This window comes from Molothrus ater, chromosome 8 (assembly GCF_012460135.2).
Source record: "Molothrus ater isolate BHLD 08-10-18 breed brown headed cowbird chromosome 8, BPBGC_Mater_1.1, whole genome shotgun sequence".
NCBI classification, from domain to species: domain Eukaryota; kingdom Metazoa; phylum Chordata; class Aves; order Passeriformes; family Icteridae; genus Molothrus; species Molothrus ater.
This window is the reverse complement of record NC_050485.2, coordinates 7,256,423-7,282,100: the sequence shown is the minus strand read 5'-3', so window position 1 is coordinate 7,282,100 and position 25,678 is coordinate 7,256,423. Positions and strand designations below refer to the sequence as shown.

The 25,678-nt window shown below is 41.9% G+C and overlaps 1 protein-coding gene across 6 annotated transcripts in view; it reads right to left on the bottom strand.

Moving 5' to 3' along the window:
- Positions 1-25,678, bottom strand: part of ANK3 (ankyrin 3) — a 193,133-nt gene that overhangs the window by 25,572 nt on the left and 141,883 nt on the right. For 5 of the 6 annotated variants that reach the window (XM_054515545.1, XM_054515547.1, XM_054515546.1 and 2 more), the window contains 10 exons: positions 20,246-20,457; positions 18,199-18,406; positions 17,564-17,660; positions 16,140-16,368; positions 15,433-15,558; positions 14,500-14,622; positions 13,973-13,999; positions 12,164-12,245; positions 1,189-8,874; positions 476-550 (listed from right to left, as the gene is read on the bottom strand). In XM_054515545.1, coding sequence (XP_054371520.1) covers positions 476-550; positions 1,189-8,874; positions 12,164-12,245; positions 13,973-13,999; positions 14,500-14,622; positions 15,433-15,558; positions 16,140-16,368; positions 17,564-17,660; positions 18,199-18,406; positions 20,246-20,457 — 8,865 coding nt within the window. The remainder of the gene's footprint in view (positions 1-475; positions 551-1,188; positions 8,875-12,163; positions 12,246-13,972; positions 14,000-14,499; positions 14,623-15,432; positions 15,559-16,139; positions 16,369-17,563; positions 17,661-18,198; positions 18,407-20,245; positions 20,458-25,678) is intronic. The other variant, XM_054515548.1, reaches the window with a different exon arrangement.

Below are 25,678 nucleotides of genomic sequence, written 5' to 3'. Positions count from 1 at the left end.
CTGTGCAGCTCAGCAGTGGTGCTGTCATCACCTGAGCCCTGGCAGAGCTGGCTGCTGCAGCTGTGAGCCCAGGAAGGGCAGCTCTGCCCACCAACACAGGGGGCCACAGGTGGGCAGAGCCTCCAGCAGAGACCTGCCTGGTTGCTGGGCTCCCTGCAGCCAGGGCTTGGGGAAAAAACTGCAATCCAGGGAGAGGAAACACCCCAGGAGCAGCGCTGAGCCCAGGCAGGTAGAGCCTCTCAGCTCCTTGGGAGAACATCCTGAGAGGAAAGCCATTTAGCTATTTTCTCTTTGATTTACTGAAAGACCAAGGAATAACTTCCTATTAGGCATCTTTGGCCAGCAATACACGGTGTGTTTTGGGAAGCTGTGAATTTGGGAGAGCCTGATGCAGTCTTGCTGCATCTTTTGGTAAAAGAATATCTAAAAATGCAATAGCAAAGACTGATTTCAATATTAAAGCAGAAAAGCTTACCTGTCCAGCTAAGTCCTAGGTGATCAGCTACAATTGCCATCCTTATATCTGTCCGTTCACATGGACTCTGTGGACCTGTGATTTACAATTTCTCAATTAAAAAGGTTTTGCACAGAAAACCACAATACCGGATAATAGTTTATTATAAATAATAGCTTTAATTGACTAAGTTGACAGTGCTTATTTTGTATACTAGAATGGTTGTGTGACCTAATAACCTACAAAACAAAATTTTTTCACAGCTTTTAGATTTTCACCTGTGTAAAGCCAAAATGTAAAACTACATGATGTTGTGTAATGAAACCAAACATGCTGACAATCTATCTGTTAGACTGTAGACAAGTTGTTCAATTACTGGTGAAAACCACCAAGGCCAGATTATTGTCTATTTTCTCTACTTTGACAGAACAAATATACTGTCACAAAAGACATGTTTCAATTTCTGAGTTACATCAATTTCTGAGTTACATGAATGTCTTTGGCATGCTTCACTAGCTTTCTACAGTACAGAATTTGTTTGAAGGAAGAAAAAAGAGAATAAGACAGCACATACAGATGACAATGACAGAATGAAAACTACAGTTAAGTCACTCCACAGGCAATCACAACAGTTCATGCACTAGGATCAACAAGTTGAAAGTTTTACAAACTAGGCTTGATCTCCACGAGGTGAGCCATGAGAGCTCCAGAAACCTGACTGCCTTCATTCTCACCAGTCCTCTTACTCCTCCTCCTCTCACTGTCGGCCTTTTCAATCTTTGATTTTATAGATGCTGCCTCTGTTCTCATGTCTCTAGCAGACTTCGGTGTAATGGAAGGCAGGTAAACTTGAGTAGCTTCTGATAAGGATGTGTTCCTTGATGTACTGTCTTCTTCATCATCAGAGACCTCTGACTGCATCTTTTTCTCTTCATCAGAAAGACGATCCACAAGCTTTAATGTCTCACCACTAATTCCCTTAAAATATTCAATAGAATGTTTACATACCTCCCTAAGCTGATTTTTCTTTACTTTAACTGTTGTCATGGTGACGGAGGTAGATCTTACCTTTACTGGTAATTTAGAAGGAAGTTGTTTTGGTTTTTCTTTCTCTACCTGCTCTTGTTTTGGCAGGGCTGGAGTTCTTCTAGCTAGATTACTCCTATGTGTGTTTTTTACAGGAATCCTAGACCTTGCTTCTAGACAGGGAGAAGAATTATTTTGTTTTGCTTTGTCAGGCTTACTAGCCTCTTTCGCTTTGCTCCCTGTATTGCTTTGGAGATTATTTTGGGAAAAGACTTGTTTTACTGAGCTGGCCTTTACAGGAAGCTTTGATTTTCCTCTAGCTCCTACCAACTCTGTTGACTTTTGCTGCTCTCCATGTGGCTTTTGCTTATCTCTTACTCTGTGTCCTTGTGTTGTCCCTGTACCTTTTCCTGAAGTGCTTTTCGCTTGATTAGCTTTCTGGAGGGAACATTTCGGTTCCAAATGTTCTTTTAGCACTACATTACAGGTAATATCATCTGTAGGGACAGCAGATGAATCCAAATTGTTGTTGTTATTAAAATTATCTTTTGGAAAATCAGTGTTTTCTGTTTGCCTACAGCTTGTCTGGCTAGAAGCTGAACTCGCAATCACTGCTACAGTTTCATTTTCTAATCCCTCACCACTTGGCATCACAGCTTCTATCTTATCTGTCACTTCGCCAGGGCCATCTTTCTTCAGAGTCATGGTGGAAGCAGAAATTCCCATTTTAATTGGTGTGCGCAATTTGGGATCAACTTTGGAAGCGTTTACTGCTGCCGATGATTTCTCCAGTGAGTTACTACCAAGTGTTTGTTCCATGCAATCTCCACTGGCCTGGATGCCGGGCATATTTTCAACTGCTGTTGTTTCTACTGGTCTCTCTAGGTTTGTTTCTACAGTGCTGTCCCCTGCCTGTGGCTGTGTGATGGCAGTGACTGTACTTTTATCCCCTTCCCCCTTGTCCCCTGACTTCCCTTCAGAAGTATGCTCACCAATCTGAAAAAATTGGAGTCTTTCTTCAACAAAATCCCTCTTGCTCATGTCAATTGCACCACTGCGAGTCATCTCAAACATCTTCCCCTCATGAAATGGGAAGGGGTTGGGCTCGCTAGTTGGCGTACTCTCATCTGTTGGAGTTCTGGCTGGTGTTGTGTCAGGTGTTGTTGCTTGAGATCTGTCTTCCACTGCCAGACCAAATGGCTTAGCCTCATCCTCCCTCGATTTAGTCTCAAACACTTCATCGTCACCTCGGTTATTCGACCACGGGTCAAAATCTAGACTCTTGGTGGCCACAGTTTTGAAAGGTGTTGCGAATTCTTCATCTACTTTGTAACTGAAATACGAGTCAGGAAATACAGTCCTGTCAGGGTGTCTGCCTTCCAAAGAGAAAAACTGTGCCCCTGACTTCTTATCGCTCTTATCTCCAGCTTTGTCAGAAGATGGACCTTTGGAAGGTGTCTTGTCTTCTTCAGGGCCTACCTTGCCTTCCTCCTCAATGACTTCAAGCTTACTCTGGCTAAAGCAGCGATCAGTCTGCTTTAGAATGCCTTCTGTAGTCCATACGTCCTTTTTGGTTTCAACTGCCGGACCTGCAAGTTTAGAATCACTCTCAGTTAAACCATCATCTTCATCTTGCAAATCATAACCGTCCAGAGAGTCAATCTCTGTTGCATCGGTATCATGGGAGAATTCTGCAGTGGTTGCTATGGAACACTCTGTGACAGACTGGTCATTGTTACTCCCATTTTGCACTACATCATTCTGGGGTGAATCAACCCCATTGTCAAACTCATTGGGTTTCCCAGAAGTGGGATGTCCTAACTCTTTCTGTTTCTCAATCTTTTCAGGGGCTTTGGGTTTTGAGGTCTCTTTCTGGTCATCTTCCAGCTCTTTCAGTTTGAACGTATACTTTTTAAGCGGAACGGGCTGATAGAGGGATTCATCATCACTGGAGTCACTGACATCTGCTCCCGGTGGCACAGGAGAAGGTGGCTGCACTCTGATGACAGGTTCAGCCAGTTGGCACTTGTCGTGTTCATCTTGCAAGTTCACTTCAGTCATCTCCATCTCACTCTCAGTGGAATAATGAGGCTTCTTTTCTGATTCACCTTGATCTGCATCCAGTGGTGGAGGAGGAGGGAATTCGATATAGGCAACTCTGTTACCTTTGGGTCTTTTGTTAGAGTCCTTATTTATGAGATTAGGTAATGTTTTGTCAATCTGTGGTTCCTCAACCTCAGCCTGTTTCACAGATGTTGACTTAGCCTCTGCTTCCTCCTCTGACTCCTCAGACACCTCAGGTATAGGGCTGGGCTTGCCTGGGATATAAGCTATTAGTGAGTCAGGTGTTTTAGATGTAAACTCGTAACTCACTTCCTCTGAACTTGGTGTTTCTGGTGTTAAAGGGCTTTTACCAGAGCTGTCTATAAAGGACACTTGTTCTAGCGTGTCATCCTCTGGACTACCTTGTGGAGAAGGAGGCTGTTTTTGCTGCCTAGCTGTGTAAAATGTCCCCCTCGTCTCTTGTACTGTCTTACTTTCCTGACTGACAATTTTTTTAATACTACCTTGTTGCACCTCTTTCTCATATTGCTTTCCTACTTGAACAAAACTGACATAAACAGGTAGAGTCTTAATTTCTTTTACTCCCTCAGTGCTCACTAGCGGTGCAACTTTATTCAAGTAATCACTGGCACTGGGGTCAGCTATGTCACTCGAAGGAAATTCCTTTCCTGGGCTACATTCTAAAGAATCTGGTGATTTGCTAGGGGATAGCTCTGTTTCCTCAGCAGGAGGACTTAGACCTATTGAGCTCTGCTGCTTGGTAACTTTTCTGATTTCTGAATGTTTTATTTTTTCATCTTCCACATAATCAATCTGCCTTTCAACTTTCTCCTGAATCACAGCTGACTGGGATACTTTAGCTGAAAGTTCATAGACACCATCAAGCATGGCTCTCTTCTCCTCAACAATTCTGACTGGGATATGGGACACAGCAATTTCTTCTTTCCTTTTGGATATTTTATCAGCCACTTCACCATTACGTTCCCCCTCCCTGACAACAAATTCTCTGTATAAAACCCTTTTTGAGGGGGATTTTACAGTCAGTTCCTTCACTTCTTCTGAATGGATTCCATTTGAGGCCACTTTGTGCTCTGTCACAGTGATAAATTCACTTTTTTGGTCAGTTTTAGATTCAGCATGATCAACATGGTTTTCTTTTACTGTATCTGGAACCAGCACATGTGAAAGCTTTTCCTTCTGTGTTTTATGGTTAGAAGTTCCAGGACTTTCCCACGTCCTATAGATTTTTTTGTCCCAGTGTCCCTTCGCTGTTGAGTCTGAGCCATACGCCAGGTCTTTTGCCCGTGGTTCTGAAATGCATTCTGGCACGCCTTTCCTCATCTCAGTTCTTTGTGTGTCTGAAGCACGAGAGTCTTCCACAGCTTTCCCTTTACTTGGAACAAGGTCTTCCTGTATTTTCACCTCTTTCTGTAAAGCTGTGCTCCCATCAATGACCTCTATTTGCTTTGCGTGCTTCTCTCTTGAATAGGACTGATACACTGGTAACTTACTTTCTTGCAATTTTTTAACTGGAATTTTGGACTGACCATCCAGCTTTTTCTCTTCTTGAGCTACGTCCTTACTTCTGGGACTTATACCTTGCTCAAATTTAAGCCTAATGGAACTGAGCTTTGATTGCTTCAGCTGAAATCCAGTCTCAGGCACTCCAGTCTGCTGAGCACTTCCTTTGTGTTCCATAGTTCGTTTAGAGTCCTCTGCAGGTTGCACATATATCCTTTTTTCAGGGCTGCTGGGCAAACTGGATGCTTTCCTTTCATCCACCTTGGGAAAGCACTTCCCATCATGTGCATACAGCTTCACCTTACTCCATTCATCCCCAGATGATGGCAATTCAGAGAGCAGAACTTTCTCGGGGCTGCTGCTGGCAGAGCTCTGGCTAGAATGTATTTCCTTGCCATTTTTTTTATGCTGCTTTTTCTCTGGAGACTGTAGCTCATCATTCAACTTCTCTGTTTTATCCCGAAAAAACTGGGATACTTCAGTCAGTTTTTCTTCTGCCTCTTTAACAGTCCTGTCCACCCTGTCTTCATATATCAACTTTTCTCTACCTCTGTCTAATCTGTCCTCAGTAAAGCGCATCCACATTGCATGTTTGTGACTACTAAGATCTCCAGTGTAGTGTAACACTGTCACTTTATCATAATGATCCTCCTTAGACATTTTACCTACACCATTTTCAGATACATCTTTATAGATTTTGGAGAGAATCTCTTTTTTGGGGGCAGTAGCTACTTTTTCTCTGCATCGTTTATCAGTCCCCTGTAACTCTGCACTAAGGGGTAGAGCATGGTCAGTAACTGACTCCTCAGTATCAGAATGAGACACATCTAGCTTTTCTGAAAGAAGCATTTTCTCAGCAAACCTGTAAGACTCCCCTCTTAGTTCTGACAACTCATCATCATGGTATTCTACTGAGTGCTGACTCAAAAGCTTCAGTGTTTTGTAAGAGTCATCAGACATGAGTTGAGCAGAACTAGGGCGACTGTCTTCTTCCTGGGACACGGGAGTGTTAACTCTAGAGGATTCCAGATAAGAAGGAAGTGACTCTTCGGCCGTGAGCTCCTCTTCTTCTTGCTGACCTTGCTCGTCTGAACAAGGAAAAGCATCATGTTTTTCCAACTCTTTTAAGTTAATATCTCCCCGAGGTAAGTCTTTCTGATATACATACATTTCTTTTTCTGGATGCTTTTTTGTTTCTCTAATAATGACTTCAGTAGGTTCAGCCTGATTACCTTGTTCAATATGGACCTCTATTATTCGCTCCAGTTTGGGTTTCATTTTGCTGTCCTTCTCTGCATGTTGTGGTGAAGTTTCAGCAGACTTGCTAACATCGGACGTTACTGATGATTTATGTTCAAACAGACCTGCCAGTTCTTTGGAAGGGTCACGTCCAGACTGAAAGGCTTTCATTATGTCATGAACAGACATTGTTTCCTCAATTCTTTCAGAGGTACTTTCTGTGCATGGAGGTTTATGATAAACCATCCTAGTTGTTGTAGTGATATGAGTTTCTTCTTTTACTCGGACACCTTTACTAAGGACGCACTTATGGTCGTCCTCTTCACTGCCACTGGCTTTCATTTGAAAAGCTTTAACCTTCTCTTTAATGGACCCAGAGGGTTTTTGCTCCAGCTCCATAAACGTAGGGGAAGGTTTTGAGGCTGGTAGCTCCTCTGCCTTCTGCTCTGGAATATCTTCCGAAGACGGTTCGTAGCTGCGGATGACATGAACTACTTCTGTTCTTGTTTCTGTAATGACGGGAGGGATGGGCACATCGTGGAAAAGTGGTTTTGGCCCTGTGCTTTCAGCACTTTGTGGGGCAGAAGGTGTCTTTTCGCTCCTTGTTTCAAAGCCACTGTCAGACAAGGGACTTTTATCTTGATCATGTTGAGAAAAGTCATCTGGAGATTCCAAAATAGTGTCTGTTCCAAAAAAGGAGTCTGCAATTTTACATAACTCCTTTTCTGATGTTGAAGGCCTCATGGAGGCTGGAGGCATTTTAAGTTTATGTTCCTGCAAAGCGATGGCTGGTTTTAAAATGCGCTTTTGTCTCTCTTCACCTTCTTTTTTCCCCTCTTCAAACTTGTACTTTATGTTTGTTAATGAACTGCTACCGATATCATTCGCTAAGTAATCAATAACTTTTGACAAGCTATAATCCTTTTCCGACATGGTTTTGGTTTTAATTTGAACCTTCTCTGGAACAGATATAGGAGGGCTTGTCAAAGCTTGCTGTCTCGCTTCATCAATCTCCTCTGTACTGAACTCTACCCAGTCATCCTCAGACAGGTGTCCTTGATCACTTTTGGGTACTTTAGCCGACCCTTTACTTTCTAAACACACATCCTTTTTCAGAATCTCACTAACTTTTACTAAGTCCTCTTTCACTTTCTCAACAATTTTAAAGGGCTCTTCATCATCAATTCTACCCTCTTTTGGTATGTCAGGTTGGAACGGCTTGTCCTCTGCGACATCTGTCTGCAATATCGCAGTCATTCTTATCAGATCCTCTTTCATTTCAGCAACATCTTTCAGTATCTCCTGACTGGACGATAAGGAAGATGGTGTGGACAATTTGAGAGCAGAGGGTGCTAAAAACAAGGATGATTTTATTGGAGATGAAGTTCGAGTAAAGGTAGGCTGCGTGCGCGCCTCTGTAGTCAATGTTTTAATAGGTGACAGTAACGCAGCGGCTGATTTTGTAAGTGAAGACGACTCTGGGAGCTTCTTTAATGCTGGTTCAGACAAAACATTGACTACAGAATATACTGGCACTGTTATTGTTGATGAAGTAACAGATGAGGTAGTTGCAGATATTGACCCAAGGGCTGTGTACAAAGCACCTGCAGGAGGAGTTCTCATTGACTGGAAAGCTGATGGTGCTGAAGACACAAATGACCTGAGTGGAGAAAATGACATTGTTGTAGCTGTTGAAAACACTCTCTCAGCCGTGTCAGCAACTGCGTTAGCAGCACAAGTTGCAGAATGTGCAGCTGCAGAGATCTTGTCTTGAAAAACACCTGCAGCTTTGGATCCATTTATTAAGTTGGCAGAAGATGGGTATTTCAGAGGTGACACAGACCCATTGAGCAATGGTACGTCCGTGTGCCCAGCTACATGTTTTGCTGGCGACGAGAGAGACGAGGCCATCATGACTTTAGTGGATGAAACAGCATCAACTGCTGACTTAGCAGGTGACACCACTGACTTTAGAGGGGACGATAAAAGTGAGGATGCTGATGTGATGACCGATTTGAGTGGCAAGCTCGAAGAGTACATGTTAATGCTGGATTTGGGGGATGCTGGAGGCGTCATGGTTATGGATGATCTCTCCAAGAGAGATCCTGCTGTAGTCACTGGAGATGTCCGAGAGGGGAATGTGGTAGTGGAGGCCAGCCCTTTGAGACTGGCAGCTTCTGTGACTGCGGGAGCTCTTATGAAAGAGCCTGAAGTGACCTGCATGTTGTAGGGAGGCTGAGAGACCACAGTTTTTATTGGCGAAGAGATTGTCCGAAACGATCTAATCGGAGATGCTACATCACTAACAGATTTAACTGAAGACGTGGTAGAAGCTCCTAACGTGGATTTGATTGGAGAAGTAGAAGAAACAGACCATATTGATTTTAATGGGGAAGCTGTAGGAGTGTTAGAGGAAGAGCTTGATAAGGAAGTGAAGCCTGATTTGGTTTGCCCAGGCACTGTAATTGGAGCTGTTGTCCATGACTGATATGGCCGTGTTGAAAAGAATGGCTTGTATGAGTAAGTAGCAGGTAGGGATCTTGTTGCTCCTGCACTCCGTTCAACTGTTTCTTAAATTGTTAAATTAAAATCAAACATAAAAATCAACAAAAATGGTTGAAAAACAGAGAGACCAGAGAAGAAAATTGGTCAGTAAACGTTGTAATATTACAAAAAGTAAGTACAATTGTTTGCATGAGTTGGGATGAAAGAGGCAAAAGAAGATTTAAAAAAGGAAAGAAAAAAATTAGGAACAAGCCATATACTGGTAACTGGTCCAAACCAAAAAGCAACATGAAATGGAAGACAGGAAGCACATAGCAACCAAATCTGCAAACAATGGAGAACAGAAAACACACAAAAGGAATCCATAAGGTAAAAATAAAGCCACATCAAAATTTCTTCTCTTACTTCCTATTGACTTTCTGATGTGCTACTTCTGAAATACTCGTATCAGCTTTATTTTGCCTGTTTAGGTATGTCTCTGCTTTGTGCAACTATTAGAATTATCCGTTTAATAATTTCTATTGTTGTTCTGTTCAGATTTGATCCTACACAAAAATATAAACTTGCATAAAATGACATTATGTAGCTAAAATATTTTTTTAAACCGCTTCAGAACTATTTCATGCAGAAACCAAAATTCCTTTAAGTGACAGGCAATTGATGTGCAAACTGTGAAGCAACTGGAATAAATTCAAATCTCTATCTTCCATGCACAATTCGGATATGCTTCACACTCACAAAGCCAATAAGAGCAAGAGCTTTTCTGAGTCAATACTTAAAAAAAAAAAAAAAAAAAAAGAAAGAAAGGAACATATGCATTTGTTTCTCATGCAATATTCCTTTTGTCTGATAAAAATTAAAGTAAAACTTTTCATGAAATGATTTTAAGAAGCATATGTCATAAATGAAATATGGCAAGTATGATGTATGATAGTCGTGAGCAGGCAAAGCAACTGAATCAGTTTTTATTCATGCACAAATGTCATGTCAGAACGAGCACACAGATTAATCCATTTCGTATGGTGTATTAAGCACAAATACGTAAACCTTACAAAATAATTTCACAAGAGGTCATTAAAAGAAGAGTACACTTTTTCTACAAGATGTAGTGTCTTGGTACCTTTTGAGGAGATTTCTTGTATCAGCTCAAAGACAGACCTGTTCAACTTTACAGTTCTCAAAAGGTAACATTAGAAAAGCAGTCAAAGAAAAATAGATTATGAAATAAATTCCTAGCAAGGACAAACCTGTTAAATGTTATCATCCCCCAGAACTCTCAGCTTATTCATAGGCATTTTGAACAGAATTATCATCAACCACATTTTGCATCACAGGAGGCACTCATGTCAGAAAGTATTTCTGGGAATCCCATTACACGAACATATCCTCTGATACAGCAATAACATTCAGAGAGTTGACACTGAAAGCAACTTCGAGGAATTTTTTTTTCTTTAAAGTTGGAATTAGAAATGGAGCTAAAATATCCAAAGAACTTATTCAACATACCTTTCTCTGAAGTTACACTAATAATTTGTCAAACCTGCTTGATCTGTCTTATAGACAGGCAGTAATGCACAGTGAAAGAAGCTCAACAAGGCTACCACTGAACTGTTGCAGCACACACACTCCTATAGAATAGTGAATATTCAGTGCACCACAGGTCCATATCCTGCAAGGAGAAATGTGCTGGTCCTATAGAAGCCAATCAAAGCCCAGAAGTCAGTGTGGATGGCTGGTGATACTTCATAAAAACATTTATGTTGAAGAGAGCTTGAGTACTAGGCCTGACTGGCACAGACTGAATCAAGAAATGCCTATTTTCCTAACTACAATATTTTAAATTGGAAATACACTTCTCTCTCCCCACCCAAAAAAAAAAAAACAACCCAAAATGTACTTCATTAAACCAACTATTATGAAATATTATAAACACTATTATTTATTATGAAGATTTAATTAGCAGTAGCTGCTAACATTCACCAGAAGTTCATAAAGTCTTGAGTTCAAGAAACAAACCCCAAAATGATTCTGAAAAGAACTAATAACTTGTTCAGCAGTTAGTGTTAGGACATGTCTTTACTGGAACCCCACTGCACCCTCACTAGCTGGTCTGTCACAACTGACTGGAGAGGCAAGCAAACCCACAGGCTGCCCTCCTCACTCCTTTCTGTCTGTCACATCACAGATTCAGAGACATTTAAGATGCTGCTTCTGTGCTCCTTTTTGCAGTTGAAGAGCTAAAAAAATCTGCCAATTTTTTGCAAATGAGACTTAATGGACCTTTGGTGAATAAATAATACTTTTTTTCCCTCTCAGTGATGGGGGGGGGGGGGGGGGGAATTTATTGTGAGCGATATACACAGTCATCAAGCTTCTTTCCAGCAATTTCATTTTCCCTCTCTCTCAGTTCCCATCAAGCCTGTGACAATACCTTAACAGTCCATCAAGATGTCTCAGCAGATCTGATAGCTTCTTCAGATGTTATATGCTTGGAGTCTTCTTCCCGGCCTGAGAAGTGTAACATATTCTGGAGCACATCTGATCCAAAGAAGCCACAGATCTTATAGGATAATTAAGCAGCAGCCATCCAGTGGGAACTCCCAAGACCCGATGAAGTTTGTCTATGGATTTTATGGAATTATATCAAAGGGTCTGTCGCAGGGTAGCAACTGAGAAGTCAAAAGTGGGGGGAAAAAAAGGCAAGAAAAAGCCTGGAAATGGGGAACAATAGCAGTTGACCTTAGAGAGGAGAAGTGAGGAAGAAAAGCTAAGCCAAATACATTATTGTATTTAACTGGGGAGGAAAAGAATGCCACGGGTCTGGTCAAGGGGAACATGTTTAGGAAGAAGCAATGTGTGGTGCCAGGGAATAAAAAGCATCTGCAGGGAACAGAGGAAAAAGGGAAGGGGAGGAGAAAGAAGAGGGAAAATATAAAATATGAGAGACTCTATCTTGGCTAAACATCTAAACATTTAAGTGCTTATCTGAGTGGTTTCTGAATTTTTGTTTGGCATTCTGTACTACAGCATCTTTGTCTAATGCTTCAAAGGGGAGAAGAAGAGAGTCTTTTGAAAGCAATTTGCAATCCTCCTACTCTGGAACTACATTGCATTTTTAAAAACTATTATATTTTTACTTAACTAACACACATAATTTGCCAGTCAGGATTCTTCAAGCTCTCGCAACACAAGAGTTCACAGACCATCCAAGAGTTTTGTTTTAGACAGGATTTTTTTTCCTTTCCTTTTTTTTTTCCCCCAGAATGACACCAAATACAACGTTTATAGAAAAAATGTCTCTTCTTATGAACAATCACATCTACATGGTTTAGTACTTTGGTAAGAGCAACTCACTCATTCCAGGCTCAGTCAGATAGCTGTAGCGCTTACGTAAAGCAAGGGAGACGAAGTTCTGGCGCCGGTCAGCCTTCTCCGTCTGCAACAAAACACAGCAGGATTTAGGGCTGGGGAACCACTGCCTCCATCTGACCAGACCAGTCCTCAAACCTCAGCAGGATGGGCCGCTTTTCGTGGCACACAACCCCAGAGGGGAGAATGGGTGCTTCCATTCAGCTTCAGGATGGCATGCTGAAGCCGAATTTGGGCGAGCAGGCAGGGAGGGGGCAGAGGCAGCCTCTGTTCCTGGGTGCCGTGAGATGAGTGCCAGGCACTGCCGAGCAGGGAGCGTGGCTGCACAGAAACCTGCTGTGAGTGACCACCCTTCTGGAGCAAGCAGGGAGGGACTGCAACCCTACAGTGAGCCCTCAGGTTCATTCCTCTGCTCGTGAGGTAGAAGAGCTGAGATAGCAGAAGCAGCTCATTATCCTGCTTTAAAGTACCTCCATACTGTCTTACTGCATTATCACTTAATGAACTGCTTCACACTACTAGAAATGGTGTGATTTTGTTCATTCTCTGTAAAATAAACCACCTCTGGCTAGAAACAGGAGGTCAACACAAAAGACTACAGGTACAGACAAAACATTCATAAGAGTGAGTGACCGATTGAGTATTCCCCCCAGACTAGCTTGTCCCAAAAGCACACACACCACAATGTACAACTGGGCTTTAAAGTGAATACATTAAGGACAAAAAAAGGCATGGGAGGGGATTTTTTAATATGCACAAAATGCAAAGATGTGGATTAGAAAGCAGACTACTCTTGTTAACTAATAAATTGCCTCAGAAGTTGCTGAGTTCAGAGGGATAGCTGCTAGTGTGGTGTCTTTAATATTAACAGTCCTTCAGAGATAAACTCACTTGAATATATGGCTAAAAATAAACTTTGTTTAGAAAGAGAACTCTTATTATAGCTATATAATAGCTCATTGGAAACAAATTCTATGGAAGTAAAGTGATGTTTTTGCTATTATTATTTTTAACATGTAAGGAATGCTTTGGGTTGCATTGTTTGGGGTTTTTTTTAGCTACTCTAACCAGCAGGTGACAATTGCTATTTACTTGCCACCAGGAACAGAAAAAAACATTGCTGCTAGGTAAATTGGAAACACCTATGTAGTTTCCTTTACAAGATGATCTCATCTCTACCTACCTCTAATGAGTAAAACCCACTCAGTTTTCTGACAATCTAATGTTGCAGTTTCCATGAAACAGTGGGGTTTTAAGCTGCAAATATCTGAGGTTCATTTGAAAATAGATTAGAACAAAATATTTAGAAATTGTTCTTGGCTGGTTTGCTTTTTTTGAAAGAATCCCGTTTATTTACAGAGGTAAGATATTAAAGGCCACTATTGTGGCGTCAGCAGTACCTTTTTCCTTCTCAGAAATACAAGTTACCATAGCAATGTCAGTATTACCTCAAGAGGTAAAATATTATCCATTAAACTCCTCTTGATTTTGCCAAAATTTGACTACTTCTGACAGTCATAAATAGATCCTTTTCAAAAAGAAAATTAGTTAAATTTTAGACTTCTTTTATTCAATGCTTGGTTTAATTTCATAACTTATAATCATGGGGTTTTCCACATTTGTGTAGCTCTACTGTTTTACAACAGCTTATCAGAAGCTGAGGATGTGGTTACTTTTCTGTAGGTATCATTTCAACGCCACCATTAAAAATAGTTGTTTGTTTTTTTCTATAACATACTACTTTTCTTCACTAAATCTGAAGGAAATAAAAACAGAAGACAGTGTGTATATTACCTCATCATCTTGATCTGACTCTGTTTCCTTTTGGTCCCAAGATGCATTGCAGAGACAAGGAATATTATAATGGACAGCAGGGAAAAGAATATCAGGATATGAAAAGGACCAAATTGGGAGCACAAAATGCAAGCTGATTTATAAGGCAAAGCAAATCCAAAATGTCAACACAAAAGAAAAGAAAAAAAAAATCTTACATCCAATGCAAATAAACACGTGACATTACTGAAAGCATAAACCTATGACTTGCAGGCTGAAGCATGAGCTGTAAACAGAATTGTAAAAATTATAGGAACTTGACACCACAGTAACAAGAGACTTTTAAAGCGTTCTACATACAAGAAACCAATAAAACATACATTTTCAAAGCCTTTATCATATTCCAAAGCATTCTCATTACTGACAGTTCACAAGGTTTCTTTATGACTAGCAGGAAATAAAAAAAAAAAAAAAGAGAGAAAAACTAAAGGAACAAAAACAAATCCAACCCAGCCCTAAGAAAAATGTTTACTTTTCCAAACAAATACCTTTTTGTGTGCTGGCAGAGTGATATTCAAGTTGCAAACAGCTGTTTGTGGCAGTCCTTTTGTAGTCTTTGGTTCTTTCAAAAATGATAATCGACCACAGGGTTCCTGGCTGGTGTCTCTTACCTAAAAAAGAAATTTTGCTTCAGCATAGTAATATGTAGTAATTGAGGCATTAGTAAGATGTACTAATAGTAATATAGTAGTAATAGTAATATGTAGTAATTCAGAGTCCTCGAGGAGGTTTCTGGAACAGTTTTCAGAATTCTTTCTACAAGGAGCTTTCTAGTGTGTACAAAACTAGTAATACCAAGCTGGAGCTCAGCCTGAGGTGCTGAAGGAGAACATGTGTTACTGTGAAAGAGTTTTAGGTCAGCCTGAAGCTCCCTGATGCAAGACAAGGTGCTGAGTGAGCCCAACCTGAGAGTTTCGTACTGGGATGTTACTGACAGGCACTGTCTGCCCACTGCATTTTATTCTGCCACCTTTTCCTCTTGTGTTTACCAAAATGCTTAACAACCTCTCCAGCAGGGCAGCTGTGACAAGGCTAAGGAAAGTGAGCACCATTCCTGGCCATTTAGAGATGAACAGTTTGCACACACCTTCTGAAGGCTGCTCTGCGGTACAGGATGTTATTGAATGCATCTCCTTTGCTTAATCCCTCAGAAATTGTGACCTACTGGTGAATATGTGAGGGTTCCAATTTGAGATATGGCTTTAGTAAAAGGCTGTCAATCTGTATCATGGGTATTCTGTTCCTGGATGTGCCAGCAGTTCTGCTGTGGCTTCAAGCAAAGCACCCTCTCCATGTTATTCACATATTAAAGAACTACACTTACATCCAGGGGCAAGGTAGTCCTGTAGGGCTGAAAAAGGGAAGTGGGACTGTGGGAAGGGAGGAAAGCAACAGGATCATTTATTTAGTTTTTGTTTTACCTTGATAGAGAATGGCAGTCTATTTTCTTTGAAAGCATAAAAATTAAAAACGAGCTGCTGTCCTCCTTTAGTCAAAGGGGCCAGATTTCCATAGCAATCAACATAAATAGGTTTTCCTTCAAGAACCTATCAAAGCAAGAAATAAAAGTCAATAAAACCTCTTTTAATAGTAGATTCATGCATATAAACATCACGATTTCCCCCAACATCATTCCTGAGTTTAACACAAGTCCCACTTCGTTACATTCAACAACAAATTAGAATATCACTGTGCATTATGGCAAGGTATTATGAGTACAGGCAGTTTGGAAAACCACAAGCCACCTGACTGGCTTTTCTAAAGTAAGAGTGTGTAATTTTCTTAGAGAAATATTAAGTTAGTGACTCTGATTTCACCATAAGCCAGTCCTACTCATGCCTGTGTGCCTACAGGGCCAATGAGAAGGAATTCCCTCCGTCTGCAAAGCCCAGCCAGGGCTACTTGACAGCAGTGAGGGCAAACCCCACTGCACACTGCTCTGGGGCACCCACAAGTCCTCATGCTCCTCCAGTCTCATCCTGTTCTGTTCTTCCTTTGAGAAGTTTCATGCCACAGCCTTGCTGTGAACCTTTATTTAACAGGGCTTGTGTGGCTTTTGCAGGAGCTGCTGCTACTTGGAAAACACACTGCCCACCTACAAGGAGGAAGCCAGCTGCAAGGAATGTACCTCAATGTCTTTGCTCCTGGCAACTTCCTCAAAGTTCTCTTGTTGCTCCAGAGTTTTGTCCACTTTGTCGTCAGTCATGCAGAAGCAGCGCAAATTGGATTCCACGGGGTCATTCATTTTGGCAAATATCACAAACTTTGCCATGTAAGGAACACATATTAATTCTCTGTAAAGCTGTGTTGCCAGCCCAACAGTCTCTAGTACTTGGTGGCAGTCTGCAAGCCAAAATCTGAGTGGGGAAAAGCAAACCATTAAATCAACTTTTCATTATGCTCCAACAATTGCTTAAGGCCTAAAGAGAAACTGTGTCCTGTATCCTTGGTCATTTTGCATGTGTACTGTCCTTGCAAAATTGCCAGAGCTGTAATTCTTCTTCTACTCTCAGCACAGGTTTAACCATCCAGAAATGGGAATACCTGGCAATGAAATGCTGACATACTTATCTAACCCTTTTCACACTGGTGTCTCATAAAACTATCTATCTGAAGGCTCATTTGAAGTCAAAGTGAGGAAATTGAATTTCATGTGACCTTCTTTAATTTCCTGTAATGTGCTGATGCTTCACTATACATTTGATTTGCTAAAACAAACACCTTTATAACACACACAGCAAATCACATCTATTCAGGCTGAACCAAATATGCCCATTGTAAGTTTCTGGTGAAGTCTCCAGAGACAGGTAAGGGTTCCTTATTGCTAATTTCTCACCTTATGATTAAGAATTTGAAGACAACTATGATACAAATTATAAATAATTTATACTTTGTATCAGTCTTTCCCACAATATTTCATCCCTTATCTATTTGGTTTTCCAGCAATTCTCTCTCTTTTCATAAAGGTTTTTATAGTTGCAATGTCATTTACTGATTGATAAACTCTCTACCTTCTATGCCATGAATTTTCTTCACTAGTATTTGTACAGATCCTGGTAAATGCCTCCATTTAGCATGTAAGTCCATGAAGTCCATCAAGCTTAATTTCAACATAATTTTTTACAAAATATATTTTTGTGAAAGCAATTAAATATATTTTTCAACTAAAAATCCCACAGCCAGAAATTAAGCATTTTTAAATTTTTAAACAAACACATTTTTATGAATCCCCACCCCCTTTTTTTTTTTTTTAACGGGATGAACATTTTGAGCTTTCTTCCTCTGTTGCCATTTACAGAAAAACCAAAGCCCTGTGTGGCATGGCAGCCTTCAGAGGAAGAGGCTGTGTGCCTGCCAGGAGCCCCTGTCGCAGCCAGGCCAGAGCTTTGGGTGTGTGGGACGCTGATGGGCAGTGACACAGCAGCATCTGGGCCATCCCCGCTTCGCCAGCCTCCTGAGAGGCTTCCAGAACGCCAGAATACAACCCCCCAGCCAGGTGCTGGCCAAGGGAAGGCACACCTGAGGTGCAGCTGACACGGTCTGCTCCCATACCTGGCAGAAACATTGGTGGTGAAGGAGACGCAGTCGTTGGAAAACGTCAGCGGCGTGGTGCCCGTGATATCCTCCCACTGCGCGGGCGAAGTGCCTCCTGTGCAAACACACACCAGGCAGGTTTCCTCTCAAACACTAGGCACACACAGACTGCATAAAGAACATCTCTATCTCCACACACTGAAAGAGAGCCTAGACATTAATGTTCTCCAACAGCTCAGCTCCATGTTATCATGGAGCATCAACAACGCTACACGGCATCACACGTTGCACAACAAAAAACAAAGATGTAAGCAAAGAACATACCTACAAGTCAACAGCAACCCCCCCCCCCCCCTTGATATCAACTAAGACAGAATTGCTTCTGCAAGCTACTTTTACTGAAAAGCATGTTTAACAACCAAGACTGAAATTTAACATGCGTTGGGAGAGTACTTTTACAATGGGACCAGATACAAAGCTCAGGGAACCAGCGGGAGCCTTGGAAATAACCTCAGCTGGCTTTGCTCAGGAGAACTGACCTGAGCCCCAGTGGCCCAGCATACAAGGTCCCCTTACTGGAATGCAGGAGTTTTGAGAGTGAGCACAGAGCTGCTGCCACAGCAACCTTGGCAGAGAGCAGGGTTTTCTCTAACCTGTAATGCTACATAGGAGTCGAAGGCTGGGAGTCGTGTCTCCTTTGTACCCGTTGGTTACTCCTTCTCCTGATGGAGGTGGCACAGGAATTGTCATGGTTATTGGCTTATGGAATTTTCTTCTTCTTGGCTCCACAGTGACAATGGGACTGAATGTTGCTTTGTTTCCAAGGATTTTTTTGACAATCTCTTCTGGAACTGGTTGAGCCTGTCAACATGGGGAACATACTTAAACTAGAGCTACAAACTGTTTATAGTCATGCAGAATTATTTTCTAAATGATAATTCTATTTTCTTTATATTTTCTGTAGAATTTTCTTTTACCCCAGGAAACCTTCTCAAGGGTGATTATTAGCGAAATTCATGTTTGGTTTTTATCAACAACTTACTCCTGATTTCCTAAATGCTAAATGGTAGAGCTACACTATAAATCTCAGAAGGTTCCCTGCAGTATTTGCTGAGAGTTTTTCAGAGCATGTTTGGTTTTGCTCTTAATTTGCAGTGATTACTAACATTACATACAATTTCAAAATGCAAAACCAGGCCTATTTTGCACTTGAGAAGTGCAAACTAGACACTGTCTCCTGGAGGTGATAGACAATTCTTACATCTCTGCCAAACACAGATTCATGCTCTTGAGGAACACTGCACTCCCAACTGACCTCTGTACTCAGTGCTTCCTGTGATTATTAGAAAGAAATACTTGTTTGGGTCAAATCACAAAGAATGCATGAAGTTACAAAAGACTTAGAGGTAAATTTCACATTTTCTACAGTCAAAAGTGATAGACATGGCAATGGGAGTTTTCATCCATTTGCCATTTAAATTTTTTTAAACTTTCATGTCTGTTTCAATCAGGCTGACCCATGACTTGCTATAATTCAAACTGCAGAGTGCACTGATATGCAGAGAACATGCAGTTACACTGCAGCCTCAGCAGTCACAACACTGCATACAGAGCTGTCATACTCCCCTCACACTGGAGAGCTCTGGCAAGGCAACTGCATAACCAGAACAGCACAACTTCCATTTTCTCAAGATTAACCATCTGGAGATGTGAAATATCTTTAACAGAAATGTTTCAGCGTGAATTTCAAGCACTGCAATTCAAACCAGCATCTCTTTTTCATGAACCCATCAGACTTTTCATACTATAAGGGAATTTTAAATGATAATGAACTGAACTCAAAGATGCCTCCTATTCCTATGGAACATTTCTCCACTTTCTGTGCAGTTAGTTTAAGTAGAATTTAAGCTATATGCTCTTCCCAGATTTCACCCTTAGAAATGCCAGTGGTGAATATCCTAAGACACAGCAGATGTACATGGGAGGTTTTTAATTCAAACCAGCATCTCTTTTTCATGAACCCATCAGACTTGTCATACTCTTAAGGGAATTTTAAGCGATAACTAACTGAACTCAAAGATGCCTCCTATTCCTACAGAGTATTTCTCCACTTGCTGTGCAGTAGAGATTAATTGTAACGTAGAATTTAATCTATATGCTCTTCCCAGATTTCACCCCTAGATGAAATCTTCCCAGATTTCACCCCTAGAAATGCCACTGGTGTCCTAAGACATAGCAGATGTACACAGCAGATGGGAGGTTTTTGACCCAGTAACAGCTGGCAAACAGCTGCATGCAATCCCTACCAAACACATTCCCATGGCAGAGGGCAGCCCAATGACCCTGTTCACAAGCTGCTGCTTTGCCACAGCAGACAGGGACTGCACAGGGGCTATAGAGTTGCTGGGACTGTGATGGCTCCAGGTCTTTGCTTCCCTCTCTCCATTCCTGGGATGCTAAGCAATGACCATGGAGGTGATCCAAGGGCAGCTGGGCTTGTGCCACAGGGAGGAGGACTATGTGCACCACCCGTGCCTCAGGGACACTGAGCGTGCCCAGGCAGATTTGTGCCAACTCAGAGCTCAGGTGTGAAGAAGCCCCACTGCTGAGGAGCAGTGTAAGCTCCTGGAAGCTCCGTGGTTTCCAGTCTCGTGCATCCAGCCAGGTGCACTGAGAGAAGCTGCACTAAAGCAGCCTTACCTGGAGCCCCACGCGGATCCTCTTGGTCAGAGCCCCCTCGGGGAAGGCGGCCTGCACCCGTGGCACCGTGGTGCTGCTCAGCACGCCGCCCTCGGGCCCGATCTGGTTGCTCTCCTGCTTGATGCGGGAAACCACGGCGAAGTACTGGGGGAAGTCCTTGGTGACGATCCTGCAGATCCGCTTCTTCTCCAGCTCCTCCGCGCTGTCTAGCTCTGTGGGCACAGACAGGTAAATCATTCAGGCATCCCCAGGTCCATCCCACACACATCTGGGCCTTTGAATAAGCCATAAAATGCCCAAGAAGGTTGGGAGGTTTATTATTGTTTATTTACTACAGCAGTAAAAAAAAAAGTCATGCAGTGCTATCAGTTATCAGTTAAGGTTTGTTTTTTCTGTGAACTTTTGTATAAATCTTGACAATGAGGGCCAACTGCAATAGGCAAAAACACTGCTAGGACACCTAAATAGTCAGGTATAGAATCCTTTGAATCCCTCAGGGAAATCCCTAGGTGTGACAGTCTCAGCAGCTGCCACAGAATGACAGGTTTGTCACACAGCATAGAAGTCCAAGGAGGGCTGAAGGAGATAGTCAAGCTTCTTCCCTCTCTTGTTTCTATCTGATCTTTCGGAGCATAGCTCCATATTATTCCCAGCCTTTCTCCATATAGTTCTGACATAAAGCAAACCACAGGAGATCACAGTCAGTCCATGACCTATCTCCCTTCATGCCAGGTGTGCAATCCAGAGCTTGGCCACCTGAGGCACTTGAGACAGTTATTGCCCAGACTGGCATCCAAAAAATCCCAACCAGACACTGAGCTCTCCATGAAACTGTGGAAGCAACAGAGCTGTCTCCCAGCACCACCAGTGAACCAAGAGCGAGCTTCCCTTCCCCATCAGGATTCCAGCCATTTGGTTATCTGTCCCAAAATAAATCAGTGTGCCCCTCAGTTCCTAGAGAACCTTAGATATCCTCACATACAACTGAAACAGAGTCAGGTTATCAACCATTAGTGCCCTCAGCCACAATACCAGTTTGTAGGGTCACCAGGGCTCAGAAAGCTGCATAGAGTACCTATCCCTGTTAATTAGTTAAGCACATGACATAGTTTTCCCCATATATGCACTGGGGAAAACTCTGATACAACAAAAAATTTGACTTTTGCAACTGCACGTGGATGTGTATGTGTGTATATATACATATATCTATTTGCATTGGTGCCCAAAATGCATTGGTGAAATCCCTGCAATATAAACACCATACACAAATGGAGATAATTATATAACTGTCATGCATTTCTCCTTGTAACTTCTAGCACCTGGCCTTTTTATCTATTCTAATTGGATTTCATTGCAGCACTCCACAAATTTCAGCACTTATTTTCCTCATGAAAAAGTGAATTTCTAAATAAAGTTTGTTCCTCAAAAGATGACATTTTTTTACAGATTCAGCAAGAGAAAGCAGGAAGATCAGAAATAATACTAAGACAAAAGACACTTGTAAAATACTTTTTGTGACTGAGACATTTTCCTCCTCTAAACATGTAAGCTCAATTACAATTCCAAAAGAATTAGAATGCAAATTTGGTAAAATGTCAGTTTTCCATTTTAAAACATTCAGCAGACAGTTTGGATTAATCTCACAGTGTTGCTGTGGATCATATGTACCTACCAGAAGTGGATAATTTCTTATCATAATGTCAGCTTCCATTTACTTTGACTCAGAGATTGATATCTGGAGCCCTCTAATGAATTAGTCACTCTGCCTGCAGCCTCTGGAAGCAACGGCTTGTGCAGGAGACAAACTGGATTCCTAAACTCCCAGGCAGGTATCATCTTGACTGGTAAATCCTCATCATCTCCTGTTTGTTGCTAGAGAAAAAACCCACTGTAAAATGCTCACAGAGGTGAAGATAATTAAAATTCTCCTGAAGTGGAAAAATAGTGATTTGTACAAGAACATTTCAAAGTCCTTTGAGCCTGGCAGGCACTCTCCTTCAAAGGAGGAAGACAGGAAGATAAGAGTGGCAGAGCAACAGTCAGGCATGGAGAGGAGTTGGACAATATATAGGGAGGTTATGTTTGGATAATACATATGTAAGCTCCTATATGAAGTTGCCCTCTAACAGGGAAAAGAAAAAAAAAAGATGATAAGCAATCAAACCATGTCTCTCACTGCCCTGAGAAATGCAGTGTTAGCATGACAGAATTAATGAAACAGGGAAAACTAGTCCTGGGAGAGGTCACGTTTCCCAAACACACCTCATGCATTTTACAGAGGGAGATATCATCATTACTATTTCCCTCAGCTGCTGACACTTCATTCCTGGGCAGAGTGTTTCAATGATAAACCTTGAAGCATTTTTTGGTTAGATGGTTCGGTTTTGCAGGGAAGGGGTTTTAGCCCCAGAGCAGTATGCTGTGCACCCCATCATGGAGATAGGGATAGCAAAGCATGGAGAGGCAAAGCAGAGAGGTCAGTGGCAGAACTGGGAAGCATCTCCCAATGCCACTGTCTGCCAGGCTTGTGCTAACAGCCCAAGAACTCTTACAGCCACTCAGCTGTAGTGAGTCAAGAGAAAGGTGTTGTGAATATAATGTGTGCAGAAGTCTTCTCCTGCCACCCATGTGTGTGGTACACTTATCCTGCAATGGTTTGGTGCCTGATCTTCCACAGGGGTGACGGAGGAGAGAGGAGATGGACAGAGGGGAAGGAGGCAGGGAAAGAACATCACAGAGTGTGGTGCACACTGCCACATGAACATTAAGGCTCCAGGACTGGAGAAGAGAAACCCAGCCATGTCCTCCAAGGTCAAGAGGGACCTCACACAGGCTGTCTCAGGTCAAGGAAAGCAATCACACCAGTTCTCTCTGGTGAGAGGCATTTGTGGATCAAGTTCATCCACATCTAATACCTTTCTTTTTTTACTTTCAGATAAGGTAACTCAGAGCAAGAATCTTCTGACTCAAAATAGAACAAGGCAAGTCACAGAACACCTGGAAATTTCATGAACTTCAAGGTGTCTTTGTGTGATCTGGTTTTCCTTGCCAGGGCCTCAAAAGAATTTTGCTAGCACTGAAAAAGCAAATCTCACCTGACTGAACAGCTCTGAGTTGTGCAACCCTGCCTCAGTCCTGGCTGAAGCAGAGCTGACCCTGTCACAGAGCCCAGGCTGCAGGGTGGGGTGAGCACAGGGTCCCAGATCTCCCCACACAGAGCTGTGCCCATTCAGGAAGTGCTGCACTCAAAGCACAGCATGCAGGAGGCAGCTTCCACATGGAGAAAAATCCAGGAGGGGGATGGAGGCAGGGAGAGCACATGGCAAGGAGCAGCTGAGGGCAGGAAGGTGCTGATAGCCAGACCCACCCTCCAGCCTCAGTGTTTCACACACACAACCAGACACTCCCAGTGCCACAAGGATGTTTCACCCTCAAATAAGGCAATGTCCTTTATGGCTATTTTTGTGTGGTCTTTTATCCTGCTATTCACAGCATACAGTTTAACAGCAATATGTTTAAAAACTTTTCTTGGAAAGATGGTAAAATCACTGCAGAGTGATTTATGGTGGTATTTTAAACTTCAAGCATAAACAAGGTCACACTCTGGTTTGATCTGTCGATTCAGTTATGTAAAAACTCCTGCTTCCCATCTGAAACCACACTGTGCAGCTGCAAGCTTACTGCAGCCACAAGCATTTGCATTTCTTGGCTCACTCCCTAGTTTGCAAATAACTTTTAAAAGATTAGCTACCCCAGTGTGTGCATTTGTGCCCACAATTTGTCTACAGGTACCTCTAAAGGGTGAAGGAATGTTAAAAGCAAACACAAGTTATCTATAAAAGGAGCTTGTCTGAAAACATGATGTATTTACCAATTACAAGGCAGAGAGCTTCTTCCTAAAAAAATAATAAATTCCAGAAATACATACATTTTATTTGATCAAAGTATAAATAAATGTAATGTGGCCAAGAGCTGTGAATTGCTACCCTTGTGTTTGGAGCCACACTCCTCCTACTCCTAAAAATGCCAAGTTCCCTGTATTTGCCAAAGTGCAGCACCCTCCTTAAAATAAAACCTATTTAAGCAGAAACCTGACTGCACCAAAAAACCCAGGCTCTTTACATCATGGTTCACTGCTCTCTCATTATAATAACCCCGAAGTCCTGCTGTTATTTGATGGTGCACCAGCCCTGGAGCAGTGCCTCCTGCCCGGGAGCCTCTGGGGTCTAGGACGAGGTTTCCCAGCAGATGGTGCTGCTCCCAGCACAGAGCAAGCTTCTGCTTTGTGACTGAGGGATGTCCTTGCTCTCATCCCTGCATGCAGAATTATTTTCTAAATGATAATTCTATTTTCTTTATATTTTCTGTAGAATTTTCTTTTACCCCAGGAAACCTTCTCAAGGGTGATTATTAGTGAAATTCATGTTTAGTTTTTATTCAGCAATTTACTCCTGATTTCCTAAAAGCTAAATGGTAGAGCTACACTATAAATCTCAGAAGGTTCCCTGCAGTATTTGCTGAGAGTTTTTCAGAGCATGTTTGGTTTTGTTCTTAAGGGGGAGAGCAAAGCAGGAACAACCAAACACAGCAGCAAACTGCATCACTAAAACTTGGCCTGTTAAGGAGCTGCAATAAAGGTCTGATTGCCCTCCTGCACTACAGGGTAGGAAAGGACTTGTGATCACAGCAGGTTTGACAGAGAAGCTGCTATTAACAGAAAATGGGCACTCCTGCAGCACCTCCTGGCACCTACAGATGATTATGCAGATGAGTTTTCTTGCAAAAACACACTAAATTTCTCTAAATGACTATGTGGCTGCTTTTTATTTAAATTAAAGGCTTGCTTCTGCCTCCAGAGTTCACACCTGGAATAAAACTTCTTCCAAAGTTATGTCTTCTGAGATGCAAGATACTCCCCCTGAGCCAAGTCTGGCTGTGGTATTTTGTAACAAAACACCAATAGTTCAGATGAAAAAAAAGCCAACCCACTCAAGTCTACAAATTTGTAATTTTTTGGTCATTGCTTGGAAGGCCTTTTACATTGCAAAGGTGTCATTTAACAATGGTGGAATTTATCAAAACTGTTGCACTATTTTAATGCATGGTGTTTTTCATTTTATTTTGCTTTCCTAGCTAGAGAAGATTAAGCTAAAACAAAGTGAACAAATAATCACTACAGTGAACGTGTCTACAGTATTTTTCTCCTTTTCGTCTCACAAATGATTGACTGGATTTGTAGAAGCCATTCCTGAGGTTTGGCTTTTAAGGTGTCAAATATTTTCACTCTAACAGAATAAGGTCCATCATACTTTGTGTGATTATTTGGCTGCACTTACACCCACCAACCTCAAAGAGCAGTTCCCCAGAAGGAAAGAGCCACCTGAAACCCTGAGTAGATCAGAAAATTGTCCTATGGCTCCATATTGTGAAACT